General features: G+C 42.9%; 1 protein-coding gene across 1 annotated transcript in view; it reads left to right on the top strand.

Moving 5' to 3' along the window:
• Window positions 1-22,150, top strand: part of LOC126230332 (carbonic anhydrase 1-like) — a 67,195-nt gene that overhangs the window by 28,670 nt on the left and 16,375 nt on the right. Inside the window, exons 4-6 of the mRNA XM_049942390.1 lie at window positions 10,994-11,164; window positions 11,951-12,089; window positions 19,188-19,293. Of these exons, the coding sequence (XP_049798347.1) occupies window positions 10,994-11,164; window positions 11,951-12,089; window positions 19,188-19,293 (416 nt within the window). The remainder of the gene's footprint in view (window positions 1-10,993; window positions 11,165-11,950; window positions 12,090-19,187; window positions 19,294-22,150) is intronic.

Raw genomic sequence — 22,150 nt, forward strand, 5'->3', positions numbered from 1 at the left:
TCCACTGTTGCCTCCACATCAACAAATATTAACAATTTCTGGCAAATGCCACATATGGTGTACTGGGAAATTTTCAATAGCATTCAGTTCCTCTACTCACATCTAACAAAGGCAAAGCAACTTAACATTTAAATGGCAATCTTAAAATGAATAAGTATTAACGCAAAGCACTAACCACTATGGACTTATCAGCTAAATCTGCACATAGCATGATAGGTTACAAACTACGCTGCAAGATCTCTATACTTAAAACTACCCCATGGAGATACCATTTGTTTAAAAAAAAGGGGGGGGGGTGGGTCCGTTTGCTAAGTACGCTGTGCATTTAAATGCCGTTAATATCACACATATCCCTATAGCGCTCACAACGTGCTCAAGGACAAATGCCTTCGGTAAACAGGAAGGCCATAATAACCGTCCAATCAGAACATGCTACGCAAGGTAACTGTTCAAAAATGACTCCTGTGACGTAAGATATGTCCCAGAAGGAACTAAAATCTCTGAATAACATGTAGCAGAGCGCACAATATACAGCCTCTTCTTTCAGAACTGGCTGTCGAGGCGATGTCCCTTACAAATAAGACTTGTGTCTGCTGTTGCTGGCTGAAAGATATTACTTCTTTGTTTAGATTACGATATAACGAAATGCAGAAGACACCTTTCGAGAAAATTTCACTTGTGTCAGGAATGTGACGAACTCGGTCAAAAATTAGTAACGTTCGCATCATTTACTTTAGATAACCGTGAAGCGCTTCCAGGAACAACTTCAGTAAATGTCCTGGATTTATGTGTGTCCCTCAATATGAGCGCCCTTCAAAAATACATATATACGGAAGTCATATTTAGGGAAGTCAAATTCTTTCCCTTTTCAGTTCAGTCTGATGAAGGTCATTATACACTGAAGCGCCAAAGAGACTGGTATAGGCACTCTTATTCCAATACAGAGATATGTAAACAGGCACAATACGGCGCTTCGGTCAGCAACGCCTATATAAGACAAGTGTATGACGCATCTGTTAAATCGGTTACTGCTGCTACAAAGGCGGGTTATCAAGATTTAAGTGAGTTTTAGCGTGGTGTTATAGTCGGCGCACGAGCGATGGGACACAGCATCTCCGAGGTAGCGATGAAGTGGATATTTTCCCATACGACCCTTTCACGAGTGTACCGTGGAGAGTCGTTCAACGAGAAAGAAGCGCAACACTTCCGCAAATGGCTGTAGAGTTCAATGCAGGGCCATCAACAAATGTCAGCGTGCGAACCATTCAACAAAACATCAGCGATATGCGCTTTCGGAGCTGAAAGCCCACTCGTAAACTCTTGATGACTGCACGACACAAAACTTTACACCTCGCCTGGGCCCGTCAACACCGACATTCGAAAAAAAAAAATACGATTCCTATTTTGTTTAATATCTAGTTTCTAGCTGCACTGCAGCATTGGTTAAAATAAGATTTTATAGATGTACTAATATAAATATTTTCTGTCTACAGATCCAGTAAATAATAGTTTTGTGATATATTTCCAAAAAAAATGAGGGAGCACAAAAAGACATTTCCCTTCACAGGAACTGCATACATAATTTTCTTTACAATTGTAAAATTTTTCAAAGGGGACGTTTCACCGTCAACACCGACATTCGACTGTTGATGACTGGAAACGTGTTGCCTGAACGGACGAGTCTCGTTTCAAATTGTATCGAGTGGATGGACGTGTATGGGTATGGAGAAAACCTCATGAATCCATGGACACTGCTTGTCAGCAGGGGACTGTTGAAGCTGGTGGAGTTTCTGTAATGGTGCGAGGCGCGCGCAGTTGGAGTGATATGGGACCCCTGAAACGTCTTGATAAGTGACACGTACGTAACAATCCTGTTTGATCACCTGCATCCACTCATGTCCATTGTGCATTCCGACGGACTTGGGCAATTCCAGCAGGACAATACGTCATCCCGCACGTCCAGAATTGCTATAGAGTGGCTCCAGGAACACACTTCTAAATACATCTGCTGGTCACAAAACTCCCCAAACATCTCATTATTGAGTATATATAGGATGCTACGCAACGTACTGCTCCGAAGAGATTCCCCCCTCCCTCGTACTCTTACGGATTTATGGACAGCCCTGCAGGATTCATGGTGTCAGATCCCTCCGGCACTACTTCAGACATTAATCGAGTCCATGCCAGGTCGTGTTGCGGCACTTCTGTGTGATCGCTGGGGCCCTACACGATATTAGGAAGGTGGACCAGTTTCTTTGGCTCTTCAGTGTATGAAGCAGTCAGTTCGGGAGCCGCCACTGGGAAACTTAAGTACACCAAATTTTTCTACCAAGTCCTGTATCAACAGATACCAAAGGAATCACAGTTCGCTTCTGAATCGCCTCATATGCATAGTACTGGCCTGTACTTACGGGTGGGAATCAAACAACGAATAATTACAATTATTAATCAAGGTTGATGATGGAGCAATAGGTGAGGAGCAAGTTACAACGCTGGGATGTGCCCAAATACGATCTGAAAAATGAAATAAGTTGTGGTTCAAATGGTTCAAATGGCTCTGAGCACTATGGGACTTAACATCTGAGGTCATCAGTCCCCTAGAACTTAGAACTGCTTAAACCTAACTAACCTAAGGACATCACACACAGCCATACCCTAGGCAGGATTCGAACCTGCGACCGTAGCGGTCGCGCTGTTCCAGACTGAAGCGCCTAGAACCGCACGGCCACACCGGCCGGCCAACATCTGCATGATGTGTATGTTACTGATACCCCTATTTTTCAAGACGACAGCAGCAGGATACATCGCAGTAGAAGAAAATGTGAACGGTTTTGTAAACACTCGCCGGCCGATGAAATAAGTTGTGCACCAAAGGTTTAAGGTTTTTGAACAAAGATCAAAGGAAAGTAGTTCACTACATTTGACCATAAGGTTTCACATGTTGACGAGACGTCAAACTAGAAGAGTGTTTTGTTTTTCAAACACTACTAGAAGTAAAGGACGAGAGCGATGGTTGCGATTCAAGATGACCAACGGTGGAACGTGACTCGATGATAGCAAGGGCATAGACGGCATCATCTCGAAGCGTGGATCCGTGCCGGCGATTCATATTTCGATTCTGTAAATTGTGAAGATAATTTACACTTCGCTAATGCCAAACATTACAATGTGTACTGAGGTGACAAGATATGGGATAGCGGTGTGCATGTATGCAGATGGCGCACATACGAAGTATAAAACTACAGTGCGCATGTGGAGTTGTCAGCTGTAATAAGGTGATTCATATGAAAAGTTTTCCGACATGATTGTAGGCGTACGACGGAAATTAAATGACTTTGAACGCGGAATAATGGTTAGAGCTTGAGGCATGGAACATTCCTTTTCGGGAATCGTTAGGAGATTCAATATTCCAATCTCCCAAGTGTCAAGAGCATTCCGAGAATACCTTATTTTAGGCATTGCCTCTCACCACGGGCGTCCGGCCATCCTGATTTAGGTTTTCCGCGATTTCTCTAAATCGCTTAAGACAAATGCCGCTTTCCTTCTCCATCCTTCCAGAATCCGAGCTTGTGCTCCGTCTCAAATAACCTCGTTGTTGACGAGACGTTAAACAGTGATCTTGTTTCCTGATCTTCGCAGCGGGCGATGGCCTTCACTTAACGATCGAGAGCAGCAGCGTTTGTGAAGTGTTGTCAGTGCTTACAGACAAGCAACTCTGCTTGAAGTAACCACGGAAATCAATGTGGGACGTACGACAAGCATATAGGTTAGGACAGTGGGGTGAATTTTGGTGTAAAGGGGTATGGCAGATCAGACGACCGAAGCGAGTCCGTTTGTTAACAGCAAGACACCGCCTGCAGCGCCTCTCCTGGGTTTGTGACCACATCGGTTGGACCCCATACGACTGTAAAACTGTGGCTTGATCACGTGAATCCCGGTTTCAGTGGTTAAGAGCTGATAGTAGGATTCGAGTATGGCGCAGACCCCACGAAGTCATGGACGCAAGTTGTCAACAAGGCACTGAGCAAGATGGTGGGGGTTCCACAGCGGTGTCGGCTGTCTTTACAAGGAATTGATTTCGTCCTCTGGTCCAGCTGGACCGATCACTTAGTAGAAATGGTTATGTTCGGCTACTGCGAGACCATTTTCAGCCAAACGATGGAAGTATTACGGATGCGACACGTCACTGGGCCACAATTTTTCGCGATTAGTTTGAAGAATATTCTGGACAATTGGAGCGAATGGTTTTACGAAATTAATGTAGGCTATGGTAAGCAGGGAAAAACGATTAGAGGAAAACTACTAAAAAGGAACACAGACGAAAATATGGTCAGAACGAGTTAATGGTGTCCGATTTTAAAGTAGATCAAGAGTTTAGAGCTAACAAATGTGTCTCAATGATAAGAAATTATAATTGTCCTGTACGATGTTTCAACTTGTTTTATGGGTAATACTTCAGAATGAAGGCCAGCAGGCTCACTTCACAGTGGCCGTGAACAGCAGCCCTTGAGTGCTGGTACCCAGTGCTAAAGTTAAGACCCGTTGGAGTGTCCTAGAGTGGCGAAAGAAAACACTTAGAAGGGACCTTCCTTTGGCAGCACCGTATCAGGACCCAAATCATCAGGGCTAGCGGTGGCTTGTAGGCTAGCTACGAGGCTAATGACACTGCTAGGTGGTCTAAACTACTTGGACCACATGGGAGAGTCAACTGGTGTGGAGTCCGCTACTGTATCACAGTCGAAAGACGTGGGACCAGTCGTAGTACGAACACAAGTACTGCTAACGGCTGAGCGGTCAATATTTATAGTTGCTCTGCCGCAAGTGACATAAATCACCACTGAAGCATAGAGTTGTGCTACAGCATGTGGAAACCCGGCCTGCTGAGGCAGACTCCCTTCGTTGCAGGGTGCTGTGCCAGCAGTATTTTGGCACATGGCATAGGATTTCGCAGGCAGCTTTCTTACACATCTCACCACAGGCTGCAAAGTCTCAACTGTGTCTGCTGCCACAACAATGTACACACATTAGGCGGGTGTGTACATGACTAGTTTTGTGTCACATCGTTGCCACTGTCGAATCTTGTATCATGCAAAGCAAGGAGAGGATGTTGTTTGGTGGCTGGTATCCCCTTTTTACAATGCAAGCTGCTCACAGGTGTTAACACGGTTCTTTACTAACCAGAACAGAAAGCTACTTATCTTTAAGCTAGTCCATGTGTTGTGGTACAAGTTATTCCATAATAGTCCACATTAGCATCACTGTTGGTGAAGTACGAGTCCTGCTATAAACACTACACTCACATAGCCAGTGATGTGAACTGACAGATGCCACTAGAATAGTAACTGAACTACTAACTGCGTTGACTGAGACTGCCTCTCTGACACTGGGCTGACTGTCTGTGACTGATGTGGCCCTCCAGTGTGCGGCGGTGATCTAAGTCCTGGCAGTCAGAGGTCGTTGGCGGCGCATTGCTTGCGGGTCTGTCTTTGGCCGTTCTCCTGATATTCGCACTTGATTCAGCGCCTATTATCGATCTTCTTGCAACCTATTTGCTGACCGCTGCACTGGCGACAGTTTACGTCAGCGCAACTACAATTTCAATTCTCTCTGACAGAACAGCCATCAGCATGCATTAATGTTGACAGCAGGCCTAGCAGAGAACACAAGGGGTGTGAACAGTGTTAGAGGTTGGGTGTTTACTGTGAAGGCCACAGAGATGCTGCACACTCACGTGAGACAGGGTTAACCACACCTGACAGAAATATTCATTTCAAGTTTCTGCTACCAGTCAGTTTTTATTTTATGCTTAATTTAACATAATTCAACGCGTTTCGAACATGTTCTGTTCATCTTCAGGTGTTTATACATACATAGAGAGACGTTACTTAAAAATAAACAGTCTTAAACTAGATTAATCTAGAACATTTTGTCCATTGTCTTTTACTGTAGCTGCTGGTGTGGCGTTTTGGAGGAAGGAGGGGGGCAGTGTATGGCTAGAAATCGAAATCGGTGATGTCTTCTGCTGGTTTTCTTCTTTATGGTTGACTATGTACATCACAGCCTTTATAGGATGCACATAAATTTGCATCAGTTATGTGTTACGAAAATAGTGTGAAAGGCTTGAAATAAATAATTACCCCACACAGTCACGATTCACAAACATAGTCATTATGGCTGAAAATAACACCTGACAGAGTTTCTTCGGGGCCACATTTTTTGTCTGCATTTGAATCATTGGTGGACACGTACAATAAGGGTCACACAAACGTGACAGCGGCCCAGTGTTCGGCTGCATGGGACTGTCAGGAAGGCATACTCGTGGTTACAGTACCAGTCGACCATGTCTGAGCATGACAAGGAAGGGTCACCGTATTATTCGACAAGCACATCCTGATCCCTTCACATCTGCGCCTGTGCTTTGGGAACAAGTAATGTATTCCTAGCAACATACTGTGTTATCGTGGAGCATTCGTTGCAGACTAGCAACGTCTCATGTGTATGAGAATGGCGCCGCATTGTCTTTCGCAACGAATCGCGGTTCTGCACTATCATGGATGACTGTCGCCGGCCATTGTGCCGGTGATGTTTGGACATGTCCCATTCTTCCACTGGTTTGGAGAGACACAGAGTGCCGGCCTCTGACCGAGCGATTGTAGGCGCTTTAGTCAGGAATCGCACTGCTGCTACGGTCGCAGGTTCGAATCCTGACTCGGGCATGGATGTGTGTGATGTCCTTAGGTTAGTTAGATTTAAGTAGTTCTAAGTCTAGTGGACTGATGACCTCAGATGTTAATTCCTATAGTGCTTACAGCCATTTGAATTTGAAGAGGCACCGCGGTGCTACTTATGGCTTTGTACGGTGGTGAGCAATCGGGTATGACTCTGAGGACATCACAGACGCCTGTGTTCTTATGTGTTACTTCTCATGCGACAGTACCATGATACCATTTTTCAACAAGGCAATGCTTGTCTACATGTGACGTATATCTCTCTGAAGCGTCTGTGTGAAGCTGGGGTACTCCGGTGGCCAGCAAGATCTGTCTATGTTAGACCACGTGTGGCACCAAATCGGGCGCCAGCTCAGTCCCAATACCAATAACTCAGGCCATCAAGGATGAGTTACAACAGCTGTGAGCCTGCTTGCCCCAGGAAAAGATACAACATATTCGTGACACCCTTCCCAAACAAATCAGAGCATGTATCCAAGCGACATTGCGGTGCAGTGTCATACTGGCAAATGTGGTTCATATTGTAAGGTTGTATATAAGTCTGACTCGATAATGTAATCTCTGAAATAACATCACATACCTTGGAAATCCGCGAAGTTTCATTTCGTTTCCTCTTCCCGTTCTCGGTGCTTCATTTTTCCAGTTGTGAAGTGGTGTTTAGCAGATAAATTCAGTGGTATATGTGGATAATGTTTGCAAAAGTGTTGCGATAAGGATTAGTGTTGGGAAAAACTAAAAAACATCTATGGTGTGAACTGTCAAAATATAAGTCTCTACAATATTGTACCATAATATTACGCCACGCGGTATAAAACAGCACAAAATCCTCGAGAAATCGATATTTTAGAACTTCGTGTGGAATAGAACAAGAACCAGATGCAGTCACATTAGATGTTGTATATACGTCAGGACAACGTAGACGTAATTCAAAATGGAAATATTCCAAAACACCTTTCGTAATAATGTTTTAAGGAGTGATACTAGAACCTTACTTACTAAAAAGAAGCTTAAACGTCATGCCTGATGGTGAAGATTTACTGCATGAATAGCCAAAATGTAGTAACAGATAAACTTTTTTTTCCTCTTTTTTTCGTGGTGCGTGTCAGCGAGAAAAGCTGTGAAATGCTGTGTGATGTTTGTTGAATTCGCTAAATGCGCTTATTCTTGAATAAGGGGTAAACATAGTGTGGATGATTTGCGCGCCTTGAGTTGCAATGTCTCAAGATATATACACACTTTCTAACTTTAGTACTTACTGTGTTAATTCTTAAGCATACGTTTATAACTTAATGAATTATGACCGCATTTTAAATTTTTTAATTCAGTTAATATTTATTTATTTATTCGAATAACCGTTTTGGAGGGTACGATAAATCAAGTTTTGTTTTGCATCTTGGTGTTTAATTGTCGTTGCTCCCAGTTTTCCTTCATCCTTCAGGATTATCGTTCCTTTTATTCACAGGTCTACTTTTTTCCCTTTGCAGATCTTTTTCTGTCGTGAAATCCTGCATTTTGTGTTGCCCCTCTAAAAGGAATTCTGTTGTCTATTACGCTATCTTTCACTTATTTGCCAGTTACAGTGACCCATGTGAGCTTTGATTTGTTACTGTGTAGTAAGTAAATAACGATATGAAATACTGAACATCAACTTTTTTTGTCTCTGTAAACCGTTAGATAGGCGACTTGAAACTAAAACAAGTTTAGCATTTTACTAATACTGATATGAAACGAAATACAGATAATCAAGCTGCACTGCAGTAGGAATAGGAACAGGAGATGTGCGCTAGGCATTTTAAAGTTATATTTTGACTAACTACGTAACTGTAATGATTTACTTCACACTTTTACTATATATTTCCATCTGAGTGAAATAACTACATCGAGGTTAGTGTACCTAGGAATACATGATATTTCCTAGTCGATCTTTCAAACCCATTGACCGGTTACAGCACATGAAAGAATGCGCACTTGAGACCGCGATAGGAAGTTTCTGCTATTTTCTACAGTTTTTGTTGTTGTGAGATATGAGGTAATATTCTGAACAGCATTTGTAGATATTTTGCCTTCAACACATTTATGTGCTGGGTCGTGTGTTACACCTATTTGGGAGGTATGGTTAATTCTTCAGATGCAGAAATTTATGGTGGGTTAACTGCTATACACAGGGTGGTTCACGAAGATATGCAAATATTTTAATATGTTATTCTACAAGTAAAACTGAAGAAAAAGTTCATATAAACTTAGGTCTGCAAATGTTTAGTTACGGAGTTACTGCTAAAAAAGATTTTGCCTGAAATTTAGCAACTTTGCTAATATGAAGCCATCGCAAAGTTGTACTTGGTTAAAGTAAAGCACGATTTTCATTTATTTTGTTGTTAGTGGTCTGTGAATCTAATAAAACAGGTCCCAGATGTGTATCTGCAGTAGTTTTCCGGAACATCCAGAGAAGCGAAGATTATTATACAAGTAAATTTGTTTACTTTCCATTAAGAATTTAGAAACGTTTATGTCACTGTTGGCAACCATTACTGTGTTGTTTCAGTCGTTTCCCAACCTTGAAACGAGTTAGTTTTCCGTAACAACAGTGTATTTCAGTGAAACTACATAGTAACTGTTGCAGTTTGTAGGTTATTTATGAAATATGGATGCCTTTCAAATTTACGACAGAGGAATACGACGATATGGTGTTTATTTATGGAAAATGTGATGGTAAAGCTACGGCTGCAGTTAACGAAAATCGCGTACGTTATCCAACTTGGGAGTCCGAATGCACGAACCATTAGCGCAGTATTTCAAATGTTACGCGAGACAGGTTCTCTCCCTAGCGTTCATAATCAGTACGAGCGCTCGATACGTGAAGACGATAATGAGGATATTGTGGATGCTGTTCAACATAGCCTGGGTACCAGTACACGACGAATCTCTCAATGATTACGCATTTCACGATCTAAGGTATGGCGTACACTGAAGTACAATAATCTGTGTCCTTAACATAAACAAAAAGTGCATCATTTACATGTGGGAGGTCCTGCCCTTGGCTTGGAGATGTGAAACTTGTTAAATACTAATCGACGGTTACACAAATATATTTTATTTACTGATGACTGAAACGACTGAAAAAAGTCACTGACAGTTGCCAACAATGACGTATAGTTTCTACATTCTTAATGGAAAGTAAACAAATTAACTTGTACAATAATCTTTGCTTCTCTGGATGTTGTGGAGAACTACTGCAGATACACAGCTAGGACCTGTTTTATTAGATTCACCAGATCAATAACAATTAAACAAATAGAAATCGTGCTTTACTTTAACCATTTACAGTTTTGCGATGGCTTCATATTGGCGAAGTTGTTAAATTTCAGGCAAAATCTTTTATTAGCCATACCTCCGTAACTATTTGTGGACCTTTGTTTACATGAACTTTTTTCTTTAGTTTTACTTGTAGAATAAAATATTAAAATATTTGCATATCTCTGTGAATCATCCTTACTTTTGAGTTTAGTTATATGACTTGGGGGTGGTTAAGTTATATTTCGTGTCTTGTAACGGTAGGGGGTGTTCTGTCATGGAGCATGTGCTATTTGCAACTGAACTGAGTTTCTTCAATGTGGCAAGAACTTTGCACGTTCTGAAATCGGAAATTTGTGTTAGTTTCTAGTAGCATCTATATCAAAATCTGTTTAATCTGTCACTAGGTTTCGATAACACTTGTACCTAATTTGATTCCATTTAGAGTTTACACGTGCGTAGCAGAATAATAATTCAACAGTTAGACTTTTCAGTACAGTATTGACAAGATTTACTGAATTGCAACACTTTTAAATTTCAGTAAAATATTTGTTCCTAGGTAGCCTACATGATTGTGTTCTGCCTTGCAACATTTATTCACAAATGGAAAAACATAACTTTTCGAAGTAATTTTTGTAATTTCACAAAAAGAGTGTTAAGTGCAAAATGTGAATGCTATGTTTCAAAAATGGAACAAGAAAATATACTGAAGTTATATGACAGGGCTGCGTACAAGTTAAAAAATGTTCCAGGGTTCAACACATTACCTGTATAATTCTTAAGTGAATGTTAGCACTGATTAATTGATAATGTATGATCTAAGAAACCAATTTAACCAACTGACTTTCAGTTTTGAACATACACGCATATAAGAAGCTCCCCCTCTTGTGGAGTCACAGGACAAGAGGATCGTAACACGGGGAGTGTTTTCTCGAACCTGCGTTGTCTTTAGCTATTTATGTCTGTGTCCACAGAAGAAAAAGAGTGGGGAGAGTGCTCGCCAGCGTGTAACGGCGACAATCAGAGCCCCATAGACGTCGAGCCCAACAACGCCATTACGGAAGACCTGTCCAACGTCAACGGGTCCTTCTACCAAGACCGCAGCATTCCGTTCCACTTCAACCTCAGCAACGACAACTACACAGGTGAATAGAGCGGGGAATTTTCCCCAGACGTTGAACATTGGACAATGCATATTGCGAGAATGATACTGTAAATTTTCCTTTGCGAATAACACACCGCAGAAACTAAAAATACAGCGTTACTGTGATGTTAGTGAAATTTGGCAAGATTTATATGCTTTTAAATAAAATATTTCGTTGATGGTAGCAGGTAGTTGTTAGAATGAAATTTTCACTCTACAGCGGAGTGTGCGCTGATATGAAACTTCCTGGAAGATTAAAACTGTGTGCCGGAGCGAGACTCGAACTCGGGACCTTTGCCTTTCGCGGGCAAGTGCTCTTCCAACTGAGCTACCCAAGCACACGACTCACGCCCCGTCCTCACAACTTTAATTCCGCCAGTACCTCGACTCCTACCTTCCAAACTATCAGCGCACACTCCGCTGCAGAGTGAAAATTTCATTCAAGAAACATCCCCCAGGCTGTGGCTAAGCCTTGTCTCCTCAAGATCCTTTCTTCCAGGAGTGCTAGTTCTGCAAGGTTCGCAGGAGAGCTTCTGTGAAGTTTGGAAGGTAGGAGACGAGGTACTGGCGGAAGTAAAGCTGTGAGGACGGGCCGTGAGTCGTGCTTGGGTAGCTCAGTTGGAAGAGCACTTGCCCGCGAAAGGCAAAGGTCCCGAGTTCGAGTCTCGCTCCGGCACACAGTTTTAATCTGCCAGGATGTTTCAAGTAGTTCTTAATTTACAAACTCATTTTCATTCGTTAAACCCAGTACACACAGACCCGCCTACACCCTGCCTCTTGTCCACAGTGACGCTGCAGCTGTTGGACGCCGATTACCTGTACCTCGAGGGAGGTCCCCTATACTCTCGCTACTTCCTGCACAACTTGCAGTTCTGCTGGGGATCAGACGACTCCAAGGGCAGCGACCACAGCTTCGACGGTGTGAAGTGAGCCTTTGACCATAGTCTCTTCTGCTGTTGTAGCTAATAGTCGAGAGCCACTGGAGTTGGTTCTGGTGTGTCCACGATACGTGGGCTTACCAAAAGGCAGGAGGGGCACATCTCGACAGTAGCTGACGCAGCAAGCTAGCCACCCCGAGCGCCTATGTAGTTGGACCTCTGCTTTTGTCTGCAGGTCATGGAGACAACCTGCATTAGCGTACCCAATCTAAGGACTAAAAGTCCTTCTAGGACTACAAGGCTCCCAGGTAGATGCTATTTTCCTTGTCTTCCGGAAGGCGTTCGATACAGTTCCGCACTGTCGCCTGATAAACAAAGTAAGAGCCTACGGAATATCAGACCAGCTGTGTGGCTGGATTGAAGAGTTTTTAGCAAACAGAACACAGCATGTTGTTATCAATGGAGAGACGTCTACAGGGGAGTGTTATGGAACCATTGCTTTTCACAATATATATAAATGACCTAGTAGATAGTGTCGGAAGTTCCATGCGGCTTTCGCGGATGATGCTGTAGTATACAGAGAAGTTGCAGCATTAGAAAATTGTAGCGAAATGCAGGAAGATCTGCAGCGGATAGGCACTTGGTGCAGGGAGTGGCAACTGACCCTTAACATAGACAAATGTATTGCGGATACATAGAAAGAAAGATCCTTTATTGTATGATTATATGATAACGGAACAAACACTGGTATCAGTTACTTCTGTAAAATATCTGGGAGTATGCGTGCGGAACGATTTGAAGTGAAATGATCATATAAAATTAATTGTTGGTAAGGCGGGTACCGGTTGAGATCCATTGGGAGAGTTCTTAGAAAATGTAGTCCATCAACAAAGGAGGTGGCTTACAAAACACTCGTTCGACCTATACTTGAGTATTGCTCATCAGTGTGGGATCCGTACCAGATCGGGTTGACGGAGGAGATAGAGAAGATCCAAAGGAGAGCGGCGCGTTTCGTCAGAGGGTTATTTGGTAACCGTGATAGCGTTACGGAGATGTTTAGCAAACTCAAGTGGCAGACTCTGTACGAGAGGCGCTCTGCATCGCGATGTAGCTTGCTCGCCAGGTTTCGAGAGGGTGTGTTTCTGGATGAGGTATCGAATATATTGCTTCCCCCTACTTATACCTTCCGAGGAGATCACGAATGAAAATTAGAGAGATTCGAGCACGCACGGAGTCTTTCAGACAGTAGTTCTTCCGCGAACCATACGCGACTGGAACAGAAAAGGGAGGTAATGACAGTGGCACGTAAAGTGCCCTCCGCCACACACCGTTGGGTGGCTTGCGGAGTATAAATGTAGATGTAGATGTAGATGAAGTTTTGTGACATGATAGGACACAGGCCATAGCAGGTTACATACTGTCAATCTAAAATTAGTACTTGCTATCAGATAATTCCATTGGAGGAAGAAGAATCTGGTTGGCCAGTCAAACCCGGAACGAGTTTCGCAGAACGTCAAGCCTTTCTGCTGAACACGCTTCTGCTAAGCCCCATCCGAGACAGATAAGTGTCTGCTGCAAAATGGCCCAAGGCTCTGGTCGGGAGCGCAAGGACTGGGGATCGAGATGCAGAGCGACTGCTGAAACACTGGTCGATTCAAGCGGTCACTGCTGGCTGGCTGATGGATGCGGCGTGAAGCACATTGGCCACAGACTGTCTAGTAATCAAAGGCACTAATATTTCAGAGTAGTGGGCCTGCTTCACACAAAGTAACACCTAACGGCGTAGGGAATGATCGTGGGAGAGATATTAATAGAATGATTATATTATTGTCAACTGTTTCGGTTCAAACACTTCAGAGTAAGGTCTTAAAACACTGAATTATAGCAACCATTAATTAACGTGGGGCCTAAAGAGGTATCAGTTTTGTACAGATAAAAACAATTATTGCGTACATTACCTACATTTCTGAAACTGCATACATCTAATTTATTTATTTTTATTGCTTGCAAATACTGCAACCTGTTTTAATGTGTATAATTGACAAATCAAACATACGTTACTTACATAGTGTCCCAGTTTCGTTAGGACTATGGCTAGGAAAAATAAAAATCATGAATAATGTTCACAAAATCACTGTAATTATTCGAAAGTCTCCCCCTGAATCAGCACACAGCTACAAACATTTTAAAAGCATTTTCAAACAGACGTTGTAGTCCTTTATCGAAATAGCATTTAGTACCGCAGTAAAATTGTCTTGAATGTCCTGAGTTGCGTCGCAATTGTGTCCTTTAATTGCCAACTTCAACTCGGGATCAACCAGAGGTCATCTGGGGTCAAAACTGACCAATACGGCGATCCAGGACTGTGATGATGCAAGACTGCTATCGATTTACTGGCCAAAAATTCGCTCACAGTCTTCGGTGTAGGGGCTGGGACGTTGTCATGGAGTAGCGACCTGGAAACTGCCTCTCGATTTTTGGGTCGAATTCGATGAATTCTCGTCTGCAGACGATAGAGCACTTAAAATACTTGTTACCTCTCTGCTCCACAGTCATTTTCCGAGAAGAGTCGATACATATTGCTATATTCTTTGACGTCCTACACGGCTGTTGTTGAAAGCTCAAGGAAATTGACGCGACAGCACGCCACGAAATAGTATTGTATTTTGGAATTTCACACAAGCACTTGTAGCCGCCCTTCGCCGATCTGCTGTCGTCGACTTCTATAACGTTAGATATTGATGTTGTTATCTACTGTATATGTAGTGTTGGCAGAAGAGCCAACACCGTGTTGCTAGAGGAGGCCGAAAAATGCACGCGTTTAAACTCACGCAGGCTGGCGTGAGGACTGGAACAGTTAAAGGAGTTGAGACTAGTAAAATAAGTACGTAGCTTGTGGAACACTTAACTTTAATCCATAACTGGTGAACATCGGTCTGACAGTACATGCATCTCCAGATAAATAGCAAATGATAATGGCGCCTTGCTAGGTCGTAGCAAATGACGTAGCTGAAGGCTATGCTAACTATCGTCTCGGCTAATGAGAGCGTAATTTGTCAGTGAACCATCGCTAGCAAAGTCGGCTGTACAACTGGGGCGAGTGCTAGGAAGTCTCTCTAGACCTGCCGTGTGGCGGCGCTCGGTCTGCAATCACTGACATGGGCGACACACGGGTCCGACGTATACTACCGGACCGCGGCCGATTTAAACGCTACCACCTAGCAAGTGTGGTGTCTGACGGTGACACCACAGTATGTGCCCGAATTTGAGATGGAGCAGCCACAAACGTCTTCACTGTAACGGCGACTAAACTTCGTGTTTTCATAATAATAATTAATGTTGACTTTCTGCGCAGTTGCTGCGTTACCGAAGACAAGATAATTAATAACGTCTTTGGATGTTAGTTATTATTTAAGCTTCCTATTTCCGACGTTACTACTTATCCGCACTGTTTCTGTCCGAATGGAAATGAAATGTTAAATAGCTTGTAAGTAAAAATTTACACTTCGTAATGTTTCATAATCTAACCTTCCGTCATCGAGAGATATAGTTTGCAGCTTGCCTTTGATTATCGTTGACTAATACGTACGCTAATGTGGAAATCACTTTAATTTTTTTATTAACAACATTTAATAAAAAGTAAATGATCATGAATGAATGCGTTTTGTATATTGAGAAAAGGAGAGTTGATCCTACAATTACTCTCAGCAATTACGGCAACTAAAGTGTCCGTGATTTTCATCGTTCGTCACTCAAAGATGTTATAGCAAGGACTGTGGTCCATTACTATACTTCGATTTAGTTATTCAAACTTCGTACGCTTTTACCTTCACAAAGCTAAGTGTCCAATTCCGTTCTTATATTCAATTTAGCGTCCCTTCATATAGTCCACAGATCCAATTATGTCCCACTATGTAATTGTGTTTAATACAGAGCACTGCTTTCTCTCGCGCACACAATTCCTCGGATATTCTTATTCCTTGACCTTACCGCAAAGATCTTTGTAGACCTCAATATAAGTTTCATCATACGTCTGTCTCGTATAAATTAACTATAGTCACGTTTCTTGCAGTTTAACAGAAGTTCCCTGATCCCTTCCGTGTAATATCACACGGAAATACCAGCTATATCGCACGCCGCAGCTACCTAGACTTACTCAGAGCGCAGAAAACTAGAGAATTAACAATACCCGAGCATGGTTTATGTAGTAGAATTTAGAAACAAAAGTATCCAGGCTGAACTCTCTTTGATTTCCCTGATGATCTACTTTGCTGCGGACGTTATTCTGGTGTGAGATTATATATCGATAGTTTAATCAAAAACTTTTTCAGTGCTATTAATTATTACCGATATTATCGATCACCTCTCCCCTATATGGGAATAAACCTGACATTATTCGTTCTCAATTAAAAGAGCAGTTACACAGTCCTAACGAAATGGGATGCAATGTGTAGTTTCCCAAGAAGAATTGTACAATGCACTGATAAGCATAAACAATACGAACACTAGCTACCACGAGATTGAAACCTGACTCTTAGCATCCGGCCGCGGTGGTCTCGCGGTTCTAGGCGCTCAGTCCGGAACCGCGCGACTGCTACGTTCGCAGGTTCGAATCCTGCCTCGGGCATGGATGTGTGTGATGTCCTTAGGTCAGTTAGGTTTAAGTAGTTCTAAGTTCTAGGGGACTGATGACCACAGATGTTAAGTCCCATAGTGCTCAGAGCCATTTGAATCTTTTTTTGACTCTTAGCACAGCAGGCAAGTGATGGAGAAAGAAAAATATAGAAGTGAACCAGAGACGTATCGGAAATCATTCTAGCGGCGATACAGTCTGTAAGTGGGGATATGCACTGACATCAGCGACTTTGACACAGGCGACACTATAACGGCTCAGCGCCTGGGAACGAACATGTCGGAAGGAGTGGAGGTGATCGGCTGTTGGCGTGCTGTTGTTGTGAGCATCTATGGAAAGTATCTGAAGAAAGATGATGATGATTGGTTGGTGGGGCGCTCAACTGCGCGGTTATCAGCGCCTGTACAAATTCCCAATCTTTACTCAGTCCAGTCCCGCCGCTTTCATTAATGGTGATGAAATGATGAGGACAACACAAACACGAAGTTGATGAGGACAACACAAACACGGAGTCCATGGGCGGAGACAATCCCCATTCCGGGCGGAAATGGAACCCGGGACCCCGTGATCGAGAGGCAGCAACGCTGTGAAGGAAGATGAAGTCACTAGTGGACGTCAAGATGTTGGACATGCACTCCTTATCTAATACCGTGGATATAGGAGGCACAAATATTTCGGAGCACATCGCTCAGCACATATTATAGAACGTGGGGTTCCGTAGCAGACAATATCTGCATGTTTCCTTTGAGACAAGGATATCGTCAGTTACGACTGCAATGGGCAGGGTCATCGGGACTGGATGGTGGATCAATGGAGACGTGTCATCTGACTCAACGAATCACGTTTATCGTTAGATCAGGGTGATAAAGGGCAGATGATTGTGGCCCAGCACATGGATCGAAACTGTCGACTGTTACCCAGTGTTACTGAGCACATTTATGGAGTATGACTGAAGGACGTTAAACCAAGATTAGGTGTCAACATGTTGGACGTCCCCGTCTCATTACAGAACATGCGTATTGGAAGCTTGTTCGCTCAGGGTGTGCACACGAAGAAAAAAACTTATCTGCGGAACAGAAGCCAGCGACAGGCGGCTTGAGCCTCCGCCAACAAGATTCCCTTTTTATCTACTGGCACAGCACAGTGGCAGTGCCTGCGTGGAAACTGGAAGGCGCGAGAAATTATTTGTGAGAGTCGACGTCACGTCAGCGGTCGACGGCACGTTGCTCTGTCAAAATCGAGGCACGAGGCCTCAAACGATTTTACAGAAACTACACAATAAAAAAATATATTTTCGTTACATGTACCTTTACATGTCAGAGTAATGCTCAGTGCATATTGGTCATAGTTATTGTTATATTTCGCATTTAACCAACACAATGCGCAAAATGCTAGAAGTTTTCAGTGAAAAATAGGGGTCTCTAAGATTCTGTGCTTGGTGGACATTAGATTGTACGTTGCTGCTTATGAAATTTTTCTTTAAAGTAGGGAGGAGATCTACATGCATCTCTAAAGTCAATAAAAATGATTTTATGTAGTGCACTTGTGTGCGTTAATGATACAATGAGAATGGGATATTCATAACGTCTACTGTATCTCCTAAAAGGTTCGAGATAGCAAAATCAGGTTTGTGAAATTATGGCATTGGCCGTATAGTTAATACACGAAATTTTCTTCTCTGTGGTAATACACCAGTAGGTATAGTTTTCTTTTCTTTTTTTTCAATGCAGTACTATAATGTTTTAGGATGCATTGACATCTAGTGAAAAGACAATCCAGTGTCTGGAAAATAAATATGAAACTTCTTCACTTATGTTTTTGCGAACTCACACAATCAGTTTTGCTATGAGTTACTAACATCTCAGGTCGTCAGTTGTTTGTTTAATGAGACATTCTGTGTCAGGAGTCCATCATAATACCACAGCTGCACATTACGGTAGTAAGTAAGTTTCTGCTAATTATAATGTGTAACATTTAACAGCCGTTTCTAAAAACGGAATAATGCAACGATTGTTCTGTCATGTCACTGTTGTTCTCAAATAATCACACGTTTTGCGCAAGAACTGCTGCAACTGGTGTATAACACCTAAGAAGACAGACACCTTGTCACTCCCAGCCAAGGTTACGAAATTAAAAGAAAAATGCAACTAGATGTGAAATCAAACTTTAAAACTCCAGCATTCCAACGCAAAATTCAACGCACCACATCTAGTGTGGAGCACAATTTCACAGTATTGTGTACATGTAATTACAGCGTTGGCAAATTGCCTTTCTTTGATGTACACAAGTATCTTTTCTACGAAAAATATTCATTGGACGAAATTTTGTTAGACGTTTTTGTGCTACGTATATACTGTCAGTAGTGTGCGATTGTTTGTGTGTGTGTGTGTGTGTGTGTAACCCTGAAGCTGTGCATAGATCCACGTCCACCTGTTCCATAATTTTTAACTTTTTGTGTTTGAGTGTGACAGTGAACGCAGATACAGCTGATCTGTAATTTCTAACTGTTTCAGGTACCCATTGGAAAGTCAGTGGGCACTGTACTCCGAGAAATACTCAAGCTACGAGGAAGCGTCCAAGTACCCAGGCGGGGTCTTGAGGATTTCCCAGCTGTACCCTGTGAGTATGGCTTCAACAGTTCACATTCCAAGCAGTACTCAGTCGGAATGGGAGACTGAAAAGTGGAAGGGATACACAGAAGGAGAGAAACTTCATGCCAAGTTATGGAAAGGGTGGACGATTTGATACAGCGAGAGGAATTTGACAGATCACTGAAAGATCTAAATCGAAACAACCCACAGAGAATTGATAACAATCCCTTAGAATTGTTAAGATCATTTGGAGAACCAACTATAACATAGCTGTCCCTCCTGGCATGAAAATTAATTCCCATGAGACCAGTAAAATATCCACAGTCACCAAGAAGAATGTAAAATTCCCAGTACTAAAGTAGGCAGATGCTGACAACTGTAATTCTCAGCAGATTATCAGATTAACAAATTATGGTTGCAAAATACTAAGACGAATTAACTACGGAAGAATGTAACATATGCCAGAAGATCAGTTTGGGTTCTGAAGAAATGTAGTACGGCATGAGGCAGTTATAACCCTACGATTTATCCTAAGAGATGTGTTAAAATGGGAAACACAAATTTAAAGCACTTGTTTTATCCTGTTGCAGTTTATACTGCAACACCCAGCAGTTATTACGTCCGATACAAGATTTCTCTTTTGAAAATTAGGAAGGCCCACAACAGGGTGACATTTATTGAAGTATATGAAAACAAAAACCTAAAATTAGTTACAAACTATGGCATGCACACAAATTATTCAACACCTAAACGTCGCTACGGATATTTGGATTTAGGTTATAACGTGTTCGATATGTTTGCCATCATTGGCGATGATGTAGCGCAGATGGGTTAGCGAAATTCTGCTGAAATGCTGGAACATCGATGCTGTCGATGACCTCCCGAATGGCTGTTTTCATCTCAGTAATGGTTTTGGGGTTATTTCTGTACACCTTGCCTTTAAAACAGTACAGAAAAAGGAGTCGCGTGTGTTCAGATCCGGAGAATATGCCGGCCAATCGAGGCCCATTCCAGTGGCCTCTTATATCCCAGAGCCAGAATGCGGTCCCCAAAGTGCTCCTCCATGACATCAAACACTCTCCTGCTTCAATGGGATCGCGCTCCGTCTTGCATGAACCACATATTGTCGAAATCAGGGTCACTTTGGACAATGGGGATGAAATCATCTTACAAAACCTTTCACGTACCGTTCGGTGGCCACCGTGCCATCAAGGAATAACGCACTGATTGTGGTGTCGCCGCCAGACACCACACTTGCTAGGTGGTAGCCTTTAAATCGGCCGCAGTCCGTTAGTATACGTCGGACCCGCGTGTCGCCACTATCAGTGATTGCAGACCGAGCGCTGCCACACGGCAGGTCTAGAGAGACTTCCTAGCACTCGCCCCAGTTGTACAACCGACTTTGCTAGCGATGGTTCACTGACAAAATACGCTCTCATTTGCCGAGACGATAGTTAGCATAGCCTTCAGCTACGTCATTTGCTACGACCTAGCATGGCGCCACTACCAGTTACTATTGAGATTATGAATAATGTACCGTCAAGAGCGACGTTCACCATTTATGGATTAAAGTTAAGTATTCCACCAGCTACGTCCGTTTTTCTAAAGTATAATTTCCTTGTCCTGTTCCAGACCTCACGCCAGCCTGCGTGGGCTAAAACGCGTGCCTTTCGGTTTCCTCTAGTACCCGGTGTTGGCTCTCCTGCCAACCCACAACACTGATTATCACGTGACTGGATACTGCACACCACACAGTTACACGTTGAGAGTGCAGAGACTTCCCGATAGCGAAATTGGTATTCTCAAACCCCCAAATGCGCCAATTCTGCTTATTTGCGAACCCATCCAAATGAAAATTGCTGACATCAACAAGGCGCATGCGCATGCGCATACTAATTCCCATTACCCCAAATGGCCAACCTTGCAGTTTGGGCGTCCAAACGGAAACCGTTCAGAAGTTATGACGATTTTATGTCATATAGTTCAGTAATTCTCACCTTTTTAATTAGTACCTGGTGGTTATAAATAAAGTGCAACTACTCACTGAGATCCAGTATGAGCTTTAATTACAGCGAATCTTGGTAGATGTTCTAATGCGTTGATACGACACTGATTTACACAGCAAAATATTAGTTCCAATTTTGGCCAACGAGTGCATATCTAGCGTTGTGAATGCAAGAAAGGATGTTTCCACACGTAATGGATTAGGAACTGGGCGTGCGCAGAATAAATGAGAAAGGCATAATGTTGATTCTGTTATGAACGGCTGCTTACAGAGATTGTTCATTATGAGCACCGGAGACGTTGACGAGATTGTGCATCTGTGAAACTGATCAACAGTTGCTTGCAGCAGTTTAGGTGGAATATAAGCAACGTGTTCCTACATACTGACCTATAGATAACGTAGACACCGAAAGTGTCGCTGGTAAAAGCGTTCGTTTACATGTTCAAATGGCTCTGAGCACTATGGGACTTAACATTTGAGGTCATCAGTACCCTAGAACTTAGAACTTCTTTAACCTAACTAATCTAAGGACAGCACATACATCCATGCCCGAGGCAGGATTTGAACCGGCGACCGTAGCGATTGCGCGGTTCCAGACTGAAACGCCTAGAACCGCTCGGCCACACCAGCCGGCCGTTTACATGTCCCCAGAGCCAAATGTCACGTAGATTCAGATCAAGTCATATACACTGAAGAGCCAAAGAAATTGGTACACCTGCCTAATATCGTGTAGGTCCCCAGCGAGCACTAGGAGGCCATGCAACACGAAGTAACATGGACTGGAATAATGTCTGACGTAGTACTGGAGGCAACAGACATCATGAATCCTACAGTGCGTAAGAGTGCGCGGGGGCGCAGATCTCTTCTGAACAGCACGTTG

The sequence above is a fragment of the Schistocerca nitens genome, unplaced genomic scaffold (assembly GCF_023898315.1).
Source record: "Schistocerca nitens isolate TAMUIC-IGC-003100 unplaced genomic scaffold, iqSchNite1.1 HiC_scaffold_380, whole genome shotgun sequence".
Classification (NCBI taxonomy): Eukaryota; Metazoa; Arthropoda; class Insecta; order Orthoptera; family Acrididae; genus Schistocerca; species Schistocerca nitens.